Source organism: Puma concolor, chromosome E3 (genome assembly GCF_028749965.1).
Source record: "Puma concolor isolate L17-30 chromosome E3, mPumCon1.1.hap2, whole genome shotgun sequence".
NCBI lineage: Eukaryota > Metazoa > Chordata > Mammalia > Carnivora > Felidae > Puma > Puma concolor.
In genome coordinates, this window is record NC_141682.1 from 18481357 (window position 1) to 18495942 (window position 14586).

A 14586-nucleotide genomic window follows, 5' to 3' on the forward strand; every position below is an offset into this window, starting at 1 on the left:
CCACCTCTCAGCTGCATGGTTGGAGTCACAATAGGAGCCACAGGGACTGACAAACTAGAAAGCCACTGGCCTTGTAAGGAAGGAAGCTACTGCCCAGCCAGTTGCTGTCATGTGAAAATTTGGGTCTTGTGGCCATATCTTTGGATTTTCCAAAGAAGTGGGAAATTTGGATTTGTATATGAAATGTACTGATTTTTAAACTTGTTGGTTTTTTTTTTTTTAAAGTTTTATTTATTTTTGGGACAGAGAGAGACAGAGCATGAACGGGGGAGGGGCAGAGAGAGAGGGAGACACAGAATCGGAAACAGGCTCCAGGCTCTGAGCCATCAGCCCAGAGCCCGACGCGGGGCTCGAACTCACGGACCGCAAGATCGTGACCTGGCTGAAGTCGGACGCTCAACCGACTGCGCCACCCAGGCGCCCCTTGTTGGGTTTTTTTTAAGGCATGTATTTATTTTGAGAGACAGTGAGAGCAATTGGGGAGGAGCACAGAAAGAGGGAGGGAGGGAGGGAGGGAGAGAGAGAGAGAGAGAGAGAGAGAGAGAGAGAGAGAGAGAGAGAATCCGGAGCAGGCTCCACACCATCAGTGCAGACAGAGACTGACGCGGTGGCTGGAACCCATGAATCGCGAGATCATGACCTGAGCCGAAGTCAAGAGTCGGATGCTCAACCGACTGAGCCACCCAGGTGCCCCTAAAAGTACTAATTTCTAAAAGTGGCAATTAATTTGGTTAAAAAACTGCACACATAACAAAAAGGGTGTAGGCCAATTTAAACTCTTCTGTGAGCCTCCAGGGCACAGCTTTCCCATAAACTTACCGCCCCCCAGGCCAGGTCAGGTTTCTGCAGCCCTTGGAGGGGAGGAGACGGTAGTGACAGTTGGATCTGCCCCGCAAGCCACTCAGATCCCAAATCCTCCTCTTCTGCACCTGTCTCAGAGCAAGGGTGTCTGAACTATGAACGTGATTGTGCGGCCAGAGCCCAGCTTTGCCCAACTTTGCCACATCTGACCCAGAAACAGCTGGAAGAGATGGGAGGATGACCATCCCACGTGTTGTGTGAATTGAGCACCTACTACATGCCTGTCACTGTTCCAGGAGTTGGAGACAGCAGTGAGTCCAAGAGGCCAGCCCCTCCCCTGGTGGCACGGACATTAAGGTGCGTGCGCACAGGAGGGAGGCACAAGTACAGACAGACGCAAACATGCAAATATTCCATCAGGGGTGATGCATGCTGTGCTGTGAGAAACGGAGCAGGGAAAGGGAGACCAGGAGGGGCGAAGGCCCCGAGGTGAGAGTGAGGTGTCTGTCAAAGGTGATGGGAGCCAGAGATAAGATGCAGACATGCCTGAACGGAAGGTGCATGAAGGAGTCAGCGCTGAGAAGTGAGCAGGGGCAGGGCCCAGTGGGGCTCTCTCTCCTGGTGACCACATTCTCTGAACCCCACATGTAGGCCCAGAGGAGCTGCCGTCCTCTTTAGCGATTTCTGACATACAGTTTGTTCCTGTGCTCGCTCCCTCACATCCCTGGGCAGATAACCCTGTTCACACTCTCCTGTGAATCTTTTGTGTCTATAACATACACACTATCAAACGTCTTGAGTTCTTGAGGGTGGAAAGCCCGATTCTTGTTCGGCTCTGAGATCTCTCCACCTCTATGTTCCCCACAGTACAAACGTGTGCAAGTGAAATAATGACCTGATCTTAAGCATGTTACCGCACTTCTCACATCTTAGTTTCTTTTCCTGCAAAATGGGAATAATCATGGACTGTGGTGAGGAGGGAGGAGATGAAGGCTTTAAAACTTGGGAGCCCAGGTAACCTGGGCCTTGGGAGGCCCCTAGTGTTCTCAGGTTTTTAAAGGTCTCTCTAGCTATGAGCTATGAAAGGCCCTCCTTGGTCAGGGAATCCCCATTGACTTCCCTCCTGCCACCAGGGCAGCTAAGGGGGAAAGAAGCATGCTAGAAATCCCTCCTGGCTGCGCTTGTCCTTTCAGCCCAAATTCTTGTTGCCATGACTTATGATTTCATTTAAGCCATTTTTAGTCTGTAGGATGTTCCCTCCCACACCACAACCCAGGCTCATCTGAGCCCCATCCCTGGGTCTGAGTCCCAACAAAGGCAGGCCCAGGGGACAAGCAGCCACCAAATCCAAGATAGGGCTTTCTGGGAGTGGCTGGCAGAGTCCCTTGGAGATGGAGAGTGGCCAGCAATCTGGAGACCCCCACTGGCATCTGGGTTCCCCCGAGATTCTCCCGCTAGAGACAGAGGGGCGTCGTCTCGGCCACCTCCCCGCTCCCCGTCCTCTTTTTTTTTTCCCAGGCTGCGGGAGGCGAAGGGTTAAATCCCATAGAGCTGATGCTCTGACTCCAGGCTAGAGGGGCCCGGGAAGCTGGGGTCACTTCCTGCTCCGTCCCAGTCACCCTGAACTGGTCCCCGGGTCCTCAGCCTGGGATCACCCCTTGAGAAGGACCCCAGAGTCCTCGGCGTCCAGCCCGCCCCCCGAGGCAGGGCATTCAAGGGGTTAAGTCCCCTGGGGCTGGATTCTGCCTTCCGGCCTTCCCCAGACCCCAGAGCCGTGAGTTGGGGACGCCTGGGTTCCTGGGGGGTGGCCCGGAGGGCCCGGGACGGCCGCCGGGAACAATGGGGCGCGGGAGGCGGGGGCGCGCGGGCCTGCGCCCCCTCCCCGCCCCGGGCGCCGGTGGGGTGGGGGCCGGGCCGGGGCCGCGAGGGGCCGAGGATTCTGGGAAGAGCGCGAGGGTCTGGCTGTGGGGGAGGGGAGGGAGGGCGTGAGCATTCTGGGAAGAGGGAATTGGGCCGCCGGCGGGCCGGGGCGCCGCGGAGCGCCGGAATCCTGGGGGCCCCGCGGGCAGGGGAGGCCGGGATGCCGGTCTCCGGCCCGGGAGCCGGAACAGGGTCGTGGGTACCGGCCCGAGCAGAAGTCCAGGGTCCGGGCTGGTGCGGGCGTTGGGGTGGGGGGGTGCCGGGGCCAGGGCGGCTGCATTCCCGCAGCTGCCTCCATGTCAGGGTCACCCTGGGCCGCTCTCCGCACCTCTGTGAGGCAGCCTCCTGCTTCTCTCCTTCCCTCTCTCCTTCCCTCCGCAGCTCGGCTGGAGCGGGGTCCAAGGCCGGTGCCCTGGGGTCTGGGCCTGGGTGGGCTCTCAGTACTTCTTGTCTCCCTTGGTGTTCCCACTTTCCTACTCCATGGCGGCCTTGGCTTTAACCCTTTCCCTTCTGCTCTGGACAGCTGAGCTTGAATTTCTCGGGACATTCAAGGTACATGAGCTCTTACCTGTCCTAGGCGAGCACAGCAGGCCTCTTCAGAATAGGCAGCCCCCAGCTCAGCGGAGGCTCCCTGCCTCCACCACTCCAAAGACACTTACAGATGGGGGAGGGGGCATCCTCATAGTCTACGTTGCTGCAGAGATGAAGAAATTAATTTACTTCCCAAAATCTAACTCCCATCCCTCCTGCTGCTGTTTGGCAGGGTCCGGCTAGCTCCTGCTTCACTTTGGTTGTCTCCCAGCTGCCTCCTCATGAGTCTTTTCCGCATCTTCTTGCACCACTGCCCCCATACATGCAGTGCCCATCCCACACAGCCACTCACAGCCCCGGGCCTCCCCAGGGACTCTGTTCAGGCTCTAAACATTGTGGGAACCTAGAATTTAGCTCCCGTGGCCTTATGCCCTCATCCTGGAATCCTATCACCCTTTTTGGAGTGATAGCTACCTATGTTTTACCTGGAGGCCACTCTGGACTCCTGTTCCTTTGCTGTCATCCCCTTGCAAATTGACCCTTAAAGGCATTAGGCCACCCAGGTTTTCCAGGAACAGGGGCATCTCATTCATTTCACCTTCATTCATTCAACAAAACTTAGCAAGCACCTCTTTATGTGTCAGGCACCGTCCTAGGCATGGGATACGGCACCAACAAAACAGAGCAAATGAAATAGAAGAAGGGGTGCCAGGATGGGCATGATAATGGCAGGCTTCGGTGGGGAGTACTGTTTTGAGATCACAGGTGCAGACTGTCAGGCCTAGTCACTGGATTCAGCAAGTCACGGAAACCTCTTGGTCCTGGGAATTTCTCTATCTTGTGGCCAGCAGGTTCTGTCTGAGCTGTCTTCATCACCATCTCCTGCCAGCAGCCCACATTTATGAGTTTCACGTGACTCCCAAGGTCATCTCCCTCTCGGAGGCCAGGGCAAGCCAGACACAGAACCTTGCATTTCTGGTCTTAGTGCTGCCACTTCCCAGTCTGTGACCTTGGAGAAATCTCCCTGCGTGTTGATTTCCTGATCTGTAAAATGGACAACCTGATTCCTGGGGCCCCTAGCAGGCCTGTGGGGAGGATTGGGAGAGATAACAAGGACACCACAGACACCGTGTCAGCTGCTGGGCACCCTCCACACACCTGTCCCTTCTCCCTTTGCCTTTCCACTTCCCTCTCAAGGTCATTCCTGCTGAAGCCCCCGATGGCTTTTAACCGCCACCACCGCCCCCCACCCCTCCTCCCCACCCTGGCTGCTCTACCCTTCCCCGGCTGCTTGACCTTCTTTCTGTGTGGATAACAGATAACGGGAAAATGCCCCAGTGCTTTTGGAGAGCCCCTGTCCCCTCAGGGAAATCTGATTGCTTTTTTTTTTTTTTTTTTAACTCTTCAAGTGTTGTGTTCCAGGCACTGTCAGTTCTCTGGGCTCATAAGGAAAGTTTATTGGTCCCAATTAGCAGCCCCATTAAGGAGGAAAATTAGAGTCTTAATGAGCTTCCTCTGATTAGCAAAATAACAGGTTTCTCAGCCTCTGGGCATCAGAGGGGTTGGGTGAGAGCCTCCTTCCCCTGTGGGTGTCAGATGCTTCTCTAGCCCCCAGTCTGGGTTCAAAGGGTTATGGCTGATGAGCTTTTAATTACACTCTTAAACTCACCTACTGGCTTAGTTGTGCACTGAAGATCTGGAGCAGGAGTCAGGCCTGCAGGGGTAGGGGGCCCACGGTGAGAACTGAGAACGTGAGAACGGATGCCCAGAAAAATGGGGAGGTGGGAAGCTGAAGTTCACACAAGGAGTAATAAGGCCTGGGGCCGGCAGGTGAAGGAGTGGGGACTTGGGGAGTAAAGAAAAGCAGATGAACTCCATTGTGTGTTCCTCTCTCCACCCCCACCCCCACCCCTGCCCCCACCAGGGTCCCTGGAACACTGGGCAGTCCTGAGCTCTGGGATGGAGCCTGAGGCGGCGCTGTGGGGCCCAGATCTGCAGGGTCCTGAGCAGAGCCCCAACGATGCTCACAGAGGTGAGGGGCACAAGAAGGGACTGCAGTCCTGACAAGACAGCGGCCCCAGTTCAGGGAGGGGCCCAGACTCTGGGGGAAACCCAGGGGAGGGAAGAGAGACCCGACCCCACGTTCTGAAAGGAGATGGGGGCTGGAGACTCCCTTTCTCTCTGTAGGTGCCGAGAGTGGGAACGAAGAGGAGAGCCCTCAGCAGGAAAGTTCTGGGGAGGAGATCATCCTGGGAGATCCAGCTCAGAGTCCAGAATTCAAGGACCCATCAGAGATGCCCCTGGAGAGACCCTCCCAGGATCCCGCAGTCCCTGGGGACCCCCCGACCCCACCGGGTCACCCCAACCCTTTGGACCACCAGACCCCCCTGGACCCCCCCGCCCCCGAGGTAGTCCCTACCCCGTCTGACTGGACCAAGGCCTGTGAGGCCAGCTGGCAGTGGGGGACTCTGACCACGTGGAACAGCCCCCCGGTGGTCCCGGCCAACGAGCCCAGCCTGCGGGAGCTGGTGCAGGGTCGCCCCTCCGGGGCCGAGAAGCCCTACATCTGCAACGAGTGCGGCAAGAGCTTCAGCCAGTGGTCCAAGCTGCTGCGCCACCAGCGCATCCACACGGGCGAGCGGCCCAACACCTGCTCGGAGTGCGGCAAGAGCTTCACGCAGAGCTCGCACCTGGTGCAGCACCAGCGCACGCACACGGGCGAGAAGCCCTACAAGTGCCCCGACTGCGGCAAGTGCTTCAGCTGGAGCTCCAACCTGGTGCAGCACCAGCGCACGCACACGGGCGAGAAGCCCTACAAGTGCACGGAGTGCGAGAAGGCCTTCACCCAGAGCACCAACCTCATCAAGCACCAGCGCTCGCACACGGGAGAGAAGCCGTACAAGTGCGGCGAGTGCCGGCGGGCCTTCTACCGCAGCTCGGACCTCATTCAGCACCAGGCCACGCACACGGGCGAGAAGCCCTACAAGTGCCCCGAGTGCGGCAAGCGCTTCGGCCAGAACCACAACCTCCTCAAGCACCAGAAGATCCACGCCGGCGAGAAGCCCTACCGCTGCACCGAGTGCGGCAAGAGCTTCATCCAGAGCTCGGAGCTGACCCAGCACCAGCGCACGCACACCGGCGAGAAGCCCTACGAGTGCCTGGAGTGCGGCAAGAGCTTCGGCCACAGCTCCACCCTCATCAAGCACCAGCGGACTCACCTGCGCGAGGACCCCTTCAAGTGCCCGGTGTGCGGCAAGACCTTCACGCTGAGCGCCACGCTGCTGCGGCACCAGCGCACGCACACGGGCGAGCGGCCCTACAAGTGCCCCGAGTGCGGCAAGAGCTTCAGCGTCAGCTCCAACCTCATCAACCACCAGCGCATCCACCGCGGCGAGCGGCCCTACATCTGCGCCGACTGCGGCAAGAGCTTCATCATGAGCTCCACCCTCATCCGCCACCAGCGCATCCACACGGGCGAGAAGCCCTACAAGTGCTCCGACTGCGGCAAGAGCTTCATCCGCAGCTCCCACCTCATCCAGCATCGACGCACGCACACGGGCGAGAAGCCCTACAAGTGCCCCGAGTGCGGCAAGAGCTTCAGCCAGAGCTCCAACCTCATCACCCATGTCCGCACCCACATGGATGAGAACCTGTTCGTGTGCTCCGACTGCGGGAAGGCCTTCCTGGAGGCGCACGAGCTGGAGCAGCATCGGGTGGTTCACGAGAGGGGCAAGACCCCAGCCCGGAGAGCTCAGGGCGACACCCTGCTAGGGTTGGGCGACCCTGCCCTGCTAACGCCACCCCCCGGAGCCAAACCACACAAGTGTCTTGTCTGCGGAAAGGGATTCAACGACGAGGGCATTTTCATGCAGCATCAGCGCATCCATATTGGAGAAAACCCCTACAAAAATTCAGATGGCCTCATCGCACACCCAGCCCCCAAGGCGCCTCAGTTCCGACCCCCCAGGCTCCCTTTCGGAGGGAATTCCTATCCAGGTGCTGCGGAGGGCAGAGCCGAACCCCCAGGACAGCCCTTTAAAATGCCTGAAGGGCAGGAGAGCTTTGGCCAAAGGCTGGGCCTGCTCTCCTCCAAGTCCTACATTTGTTCCCACTGTGGAGAAAGTTTTCTGGATCGGGCTGTGCTCCTCCAACATCAGCTCACCCACGGCAATGAAAAGCCCTTTCTCTTTCCTGATTATAGGATTGGTCTAGGGGAAGGGGCAGGGCCCAGTCCCTTCCTAAGTGGAAAGCCCTTTAAATGCCCTGAATGCAAAAAAAGCTTTGGCCTCAGCTCTGAGCTGCTGCTGCACCAGAAAGTGCATGCAGGTGGAAAACCCCAGAAGAGTCCAGAGCTGGGGAAGAGCTCTTCTGTCCTCCTGGAGCACCTCAGGAGCCCCCTGGGGGCCAGGCCCTACAGCTGCTCAGATTGTGGGGCCTCCTTTCTTGATCGCCTGGCACTCGTCCGGCACCAGGAGACCCACACCCAAGAAAAGTCCCCCACCCCCGAGGAGCCCCTTCCAGAGCCAGCCACCCTGCCCACAAGCCAGGAAGATGAGGGAGAGGCCCCCACCCGCACAGGGAGCAGCAGCCATGGGGATGGGGAAAACCCCAAGACCCTCTCAGAAGAAAAGCCCTATTTGTGCCCTGAGTGTGGAGACGGCTTCGCAGAAGTCGCGGCCCTCCTCCTCCATAGGAGCTGCCACCCAGGGGTCACCTTGTGAAATGAGTCTGGAGACCAGGGGCCTCTCTCTCCTGAGAGGAACACTGGCTCTCCCCAGAAGTTATGTGGGGAAAGGAGGAAAACCCTATCAGATTGTAGAGAAACGGAGCATAAAGAACCCTGGGTATAAATAGTGCTTTTACATCAGTAATGAGAAACCCTATAAAATTGTTGGTGGGAACCACTTATAAGAGGCAGTAGAGAAAAACTGTTGGGTTAGAAACCCTATAAATATGTAGGAAAAAAAAAAGCCCTTTAAGTCTGTAGCAGAAAAACCCTATAAACCATAGTGGATAAAAGCCCTATTAATTGTAGGAAGAGGTCCTAATATGTCTCTAGACAACCCTATAAAACTGTTATCAAAATCCTTGTGAAACTATAGGGTCGGGGAAGTGCAGGGAATCCAATGGCATTGACTCGAGAGGAGTGACCCTCAGAAGGTGTAGAAGAGCCTCCCATGAACTTGTTCCACAGTGTTCTCTCCCCCTGGAGTACGGGAGGGAGCCTCTCTCACCAGAAGACTTGGACAGTGACACTGAGGAAAATGCTCAGCTGGGGACTAGTGTGGGGAGAGGCGAAAAATAAGTGATGCGGAGCCCCCAGACCCACAGAGAAGAAACGACCCAAGAAACTAGGAAGAGAAAGTCCAGCTCGCTGCACTGGGGGTTCCTTGGGATATGAGGCCAATCTTAGGTGATTGTGTGTTAGAGGAAGAGGCCCATGGAATTCCTTATCGGGAAGAATCAAAAAATGGGGAAGGAAAAAAGTGATGGCAAGCCTTTTTAAAGGCTGAAATTTGGGGTGCATAGAAACTTTAAGAATACTGGGAAGCCACCGCAAAAATTGGGGGGCAGGAGGGAGATTTCTGTTCGTGCTTTGAGGAAAGCAAACCAAGGTGAAGCTGTGGATGGAACCCAGCCAATTCGGGGCTGCCCAGTCTTCTCTGTTTCCGGGAGCTTGTTAAACTACAAGTGCAAGCAGATCCCAGCTCAGGCCGCCGGGGCTCCCCGCAGCCAGGCAGGATGGGGAACTTCTAGTCTGAGAGGCCTCCGGGGCTGGAGGGTCCCTCCTGCCCATTCTCAGGTCTCACTGTCAGGAGGTTTCTCCTGAAATCTAACTGCCACCAGGTCTCACTTCCTCGAATTCTGTCCTTAGTGGAGAGGGGGAACCGCTGCTAGTCGACCTCCAAAGAATAAAGCCCTTCAGAGACTCAAGGCCTGTGTGTGGTTAAATCCTCCCTAGACGTCTCTCCTCCAAGTCAGTGAGAGTCATGTGTGGGTTCTCTGTGGCAACGGACAGCAAGTCGACAGAATAGAGCGCTCATTACCCAGCAACCTGCTTTTAAACCTCACTTATTCATCTGAGCTGCTCGCGAGGCTGCTGGCGGGATGAGCCAGCCTGCACGTAGTGGTGGGGGTCCAAACACCCTCCCAGACTGGGCCATGGGTCCCTGAAGAGCATACGGAGGCCTGGCCACCTTCCTCCCCCTGGTACTTGGAGCTCTCTGAAGTCGTGACGCCCCGGCCTGATCGTGGTCTTGGATGGGGACAGATCCCACCCACTTGGCTCCTCTCCTCCTCAGCCAGCAACCTTCGGAGGGAAATGGGAGGATGAGAAACACATTCCCTGGCCCGACCCATCTCCTGTCTTCACACACCACACAGTTCCACTCTTTCATTAACGCCGCCAGACCCGCTAATGTGACTGAGTGTGTGTGGCAGGGGAGAGAGACTGCTGCCCTATAAAATGGTTGAGTGAAAACTCTTCAAACATCTGTAACAAGAACCCCACAGCGTCACCCTGGAGACCCTTAAGGAAAGCGAGGACTCTGTCCAGTGCTGGGTCTAAAAGAAGTGCCCACTGACCCACGCTGATACCACTAATGCACTGTGGTCCTGGAGTCAGAACTGAGATGCCGGGTGAGGGGGCCCTTCAGGAGTCGCATCCCTGGAGAGGGCGACTGGACTCCTCAAAGCTGTGGAAGAGACCTCTAATTCCATTACCCAAAAGCTCAAAAGGTGAAAGCCCTTCACCCTTCATCTCTCCTGCCCCCAAAGGGATGACCTTGAATTCAAAGGATCAAAATCTAGAACACTGCAAGAGGAAAAACCCAGGCCTGCTGGGGAGAAGGAAAAGGCAGGTCTTGGATAATTGTGGGGAGACCCTTATGCCATTTGTGTAAAGCCCCACCCCACCCAAGTGCCAGGTCAGAAAGCACTACTGAGAGGGGAGAAGGAGCCTGCCTGACGAATCTCTACTGACAGAAGCGTCAACAAAGGGGGTGTCCCTATGAGACTGAGGAAGAGGAGACCATTCTCCAAGTCAAAGATTTTTTGTTAAGATGATAGTAGAAAGAAACTTCAGTTGTAGAGACAAACCCCTTGTAAAGCTAGAAGCAGCGCCCCTCGGAAACAGGTCTGAGGAATCTGTCTCCAGGAGAGTCCTGGAGAGCAGCCTTTGGGGCTCAGGGGCCGGTCCCGGGGGGGAGGGGAGGTGGTCAGTATGGTCAAAGGCCAACTGTAGGCCTATTGAGGACTAGGGTGTAGCACACGTAGTAGGATGCTCGCATGTTGTAGGGATGGGTGAGGGCCAGCGGTCTTGGCTCCGGTACTGAATGGATGACGTGGACATGATTAGGTGGGGTCTGGGGTTTCATAGCAGGAAAGGGGCAGAATCGGAGACCTCTGGGGGGTGACCTGTTCTCTCTTGCCCACCTCCCCAAACACCTTTACCCAGGTGCTTCCCTCCCAGAGTGAGCTACATCTTAGGAGGAACTAAGCAGGAAGCTGGCTTGGGGAGGTGGCAGTGTCCAGAGTCTCTCTGACCAGAGTAGGCAAAGGTCCAGGGGTCGGTCGTGGCACTTGCCACCAGAACTTAGTCCGGAAGGCGTGGTGTCCCCAAACCCTTCTGTCCAGCTCCACGCAGGCCTGACTTCAGAAGTGCCCTGGGGGAGGAGCCCAACAGACAGGGTCACAGAGTCACTGGTGAAAGCAAGGGGGGAGAGGGGACATCGATCTGAGCTTAGGGTACAATTTGGAACTGCTATGGCTATGGAGGTCACATGGGAACTCAACAGAAGCAGGCATGAATCCTGAATGGTGGGGAAACTTGAAACCATCACGACCAAGAGGTGGGATCCCATGACACCCGCTCCTCAGGTGAGCAGCCCCCAGACTCTTTTGCCCCATTAGGGAAGCCCCACTCACCTGACTTGTCTCCGTGGAGTGAAGAGAGGCCCCACTTTTGAGTGTTGTGTGTCAATAACAGTGTTGTGTCACCGGTGGTCATGTTGATTAGTTGAAGAGAATAAAGGGAATAAGATTTCCCGGGTGTTATTCTGTCTTCCCTTTCGAGCCTGGAAAGAGCTGAAGGAGCCTGTCCTCTCCCAGAGCCCGGGTCCGTTTGTAACCTCAAAAGCTCAGCCCATCCCAGGCCACCCTTGTACCCTTCATTCAGATGCCCTCAAATCCCTATCTGGTGCTTGCAGATAGGAGCCTGAGGGTTTGTGGATTTCAAAAATCCATATCCTTGGGAGAAAGGGGGAGAAATGTGCTGAGATGGTGGCAGAGCCAAGCAGGTCTTGGTGCCTGGCTTTGGCACCAGCATGACATGCTGACTCCTGGGTGGCTGCCTGGTGCGTCCGGCACTGGTGGGCTCCCATCCAGCCATGCAGCCCCAGGGGGGCCTCTCTGACCATGGCAACCGCGCTCCTCCCAAGACTGCCACAAGGGAAAGCTCCTAAGCTCTGGTTCCAAAAGCTGGCAGCCACCTCCCCTGGTTCACCTGGGGCCCGGTCAGCCCTCCTCTGGGCCAGAGCCTCCTGTCTAGGAGAGACCTGAAGAGACCTGGATGGAGACCTGGCTTGTCCTCTCATCCCCAGGAGGTAGCCCATAAGCCCTCACTGTGTGAAGAGGCTCAGAGAAGGGCAGCCACTTGCCCAAGATCCACAGGACGGCAGTGAGGGAAACCAGAATGACCGGGAGCAGGCTCTGCACCCAACCAAGCCTCTCCTCCCCCAGCGCTGGGCCTGCCTGGGCCTGGCCTGGGCTCCACATTGTCTGGCCAGGTGGGGCTGCTCTAATGAATCCTCAATGCCAGGCTTGCCTCAGTGCTATCTCCTGGGCCTAGGCCTGGCCATGGCTCCCCGAGCAGCCACCTGAGGTCAGCACTTGCTCTAACCTGTAGCCTGCCTCTGTCCCAGCCTGCAGGGAGCCTCCTGCCCCAGCCAAGAAGCTTTCTCTCCACTTTCTCCATGCCTCTCTGACCCTGACTCGCAAGGCAGGCTTACTGTCTCGCCTTCCCTTTCCCCATGTAGAAAACGAGGAGTAGAGTAGTAGGTAAGGGAGGAGGGTGAGGTGAGCAATGAAGGCTCTCCTGGATTCTGTGTTCCCTGCCCTGGTTCCAGCGCAGAGGTCTTCAGTAAAGTGAGGGGATTTCAGGGGAAAGAACAGGCACTGGAGCACAGTGATTGGTTCAGAGACTTAGCAGAAGGGGCTGTGGACCCAGATGTGGTGCCCGCCACAACAGAGGGTCAGGAAACTGGCTGGAGGAAGTGACCTGAGGCATGAGAACAGGGGCCAGGGGTGGGTGGGGTGGGGGATAGAGAGTATATAGCAGTTATGTGGCAGGGAGTGGGCGGTTAGATCACAGAGGGGGTAGAGATTAAGGTAAGGTAGAGAACACAGGCCAGAGTATAGAGCATCTTGTCTGAAGAACTTGGGGGTAGAGCACCACTGGGATCTTTAAGGAGATTTTAAGGAGAGTGACATGACCTCACCCCCCTCCTGCTCCCCAACAACTGGTGGTGTTTTTCTAGGTCTGGAGCTCAGGAAAGAGAATTGGGCTGGAGGATTGGGTCTTAGCAGCTTAGCTGTAGCCCAAACCATGGACGAACACACAGGAAGACTGGCAGAGAGAGGAGAGGATGTAGCTTAGGGGTGGAGGAACAGGACCAACAGAAGACAGTAAGTATAAGGCCAGTCAGGACAGTTAGCACCACAAGTCCAAGATTAAAGAGAGTGATTAGTGTCAAATGCTCCATTGGACCCTGTAGCCAATCACACAGCAGCCCCAATTCTGGTTAAAACAGGCACCTTCCCCACTGAGGCCAATATCTGCTCACCCCTAAGAGGCCAGCTAAGGTCAGTGTTGGTTCAGGAGGAACTTTGGCCTGCCCATCCCAGGGGCCCAGGGTTTCACAGCCACTGAAGCCACTTGGGGCTACTGGGAGTTGTAAGGGGTCAAACTTCCTGAGTGGAGAGACCTGACCAACCCCAAAGACAGAGCTTCCCAGCACTGGGCAGACTGATTGCAAACCAACATTCATGGGGAATACTCTTTTCCTCCCACCACATCAGTGCTTGATCCTGCCACTGAAATTCTGGCATCTTTATCCCACACATTGGGCTTGAGCAAGTGGTTTGGTACCTACTTTATTAAAGACTCACAGAGTTTTTACTTCTCAGGGTATGGAGACTGGTCAAGAAGAGACTTTTCAGAAAGTGATGTGTAGTTAGCTTGTATTTACTTAAAAAGCCCGTGTGGAGGGGACTCCTGAGAAAAGCCAGTAGTGCTCACAGAGGATTGGCTGACCCCGACCTCTCCCGGGCGCGGCCCTCTCAGAGCCGGCCCGCGTCTCTATGATGCAATATGCTGCGTTTTTCCCATCCTGGCGTCCGCTGCCCCTAGGCGGCGGACACTTCCTGGAAGGCCTGATGCCATCCCCCGCCGCGGCCCGGGTCTCCGCCAGCGTGCCCACCGCGGCCAGCCCAGCGCCGGAAGTCACTGTGGCCCGCGTCTCCGTCTTCAGTCCGACCTGGTCCAGCCACTGCAGCCCCACCGAGACGCTGGACGCCAGGTGGGGCCCAAAGGCTGACAAGGCCGCGAGCCCCCGCGAAGGCGGGACTGCTGCCAAGCCTGCGGCCACTACCGTCACCCCCCGCCCAACTCCGGCACCCAGCCCAGTCGGCACTGGCCCCGGCGCGAGCCCCGCCACAGCCGCAGCGATGGCCCCAGCCGCAGACCTCACAGCAAGCTGAACCCACAGACGCCAATCGACACACGGTTCCCGAGAACACGGCCAGCAGCCAGAAAAAGTTACAATGAAGGAAGTCATCCGCTGCGCTGCTCTCCTCTGTCCGCCTGAGGGGAGGGGCGGGTGAAGCCGCTGGGGAGCGATAGCCCGCAGATTGCGTCCAGGTCTGCCTTTGGCCGGTACAACCCTAGAACCGGCTCTCTCCACGGAGGACCTTGTTACCTGATGATTAAGGGACTACATTTCCCAGGATGCAGTACGAGACCCCCGGCATCCCAGCGACCAATTATTGAGAGGGGCGTGGCGAGAGCCTGCAGACAGGGCGGCAGAGACGCCGGGATCGTGGGAGTGTCAGCCCTCCCCCGTAGCAGCAGGAGGGGCAGGCCGGTGACAGTGGAGAACGATGCTCTCTCCCTGCAGACATGCTCCTCCCACGAGCCCAGTTTAGGATCCACGACGGCAATCCAAATGTAACTAGATGCTGGGGGTGGGAAACGCGAGGTTGCTGTGCAGGCCCTTGGGGGGGTTTACCTGCCAGGCAGGACAGCGCCGGAAGTGTAGCAGCTAAAATCTGGGACCA

The 14586-nt window shown here is 57.0% G+C and overlaps 1 protein-coding gene across 3 annotated transcripts; it reads left to right on the forward strand.

Moving 5' to 3' along the window:
* Positions 1-2384: 2384 nt before the first annotated feature.
* On the forward strand, positions 2385-11296 carry ZNF629 (zinc finger protein 629). 3 transcript variants are annotated; one of them, XM_086692362.1, is made up of 3 exons: positions 2385-2575; positions 5177-5284; positions 5440-11296. In XM_086692362.1, the coding sequence occupies exons 2-3, from the start codon at positions 5212-5214 to the stop codon at positions 7971-7973; spliced, it is 2607 nt and encodes an 868-aa protein (XP_086548488.1). In that variant the 5' UTR covers positions 2385-2575; positions 5177-5211; the 3' UTR covers positions 7974-11296. The 3 variants fall into 3 exon arrangements, with proteins under 3 accessions (XP_086548488.1, XP_086548492.1, XP_086548489.1); XM_086692363.1 differs by lacking the exon at positions 2385-2575 and adding an exon at positions 2812-3273; XM_086692366.1 differs by lacking the exon at positions 5177-5284 and having other exon boundaries at positions 2386-2575.
* The last annotated feature ends 3290 nt before the right edge of the window (positions 11297-14586 follow it).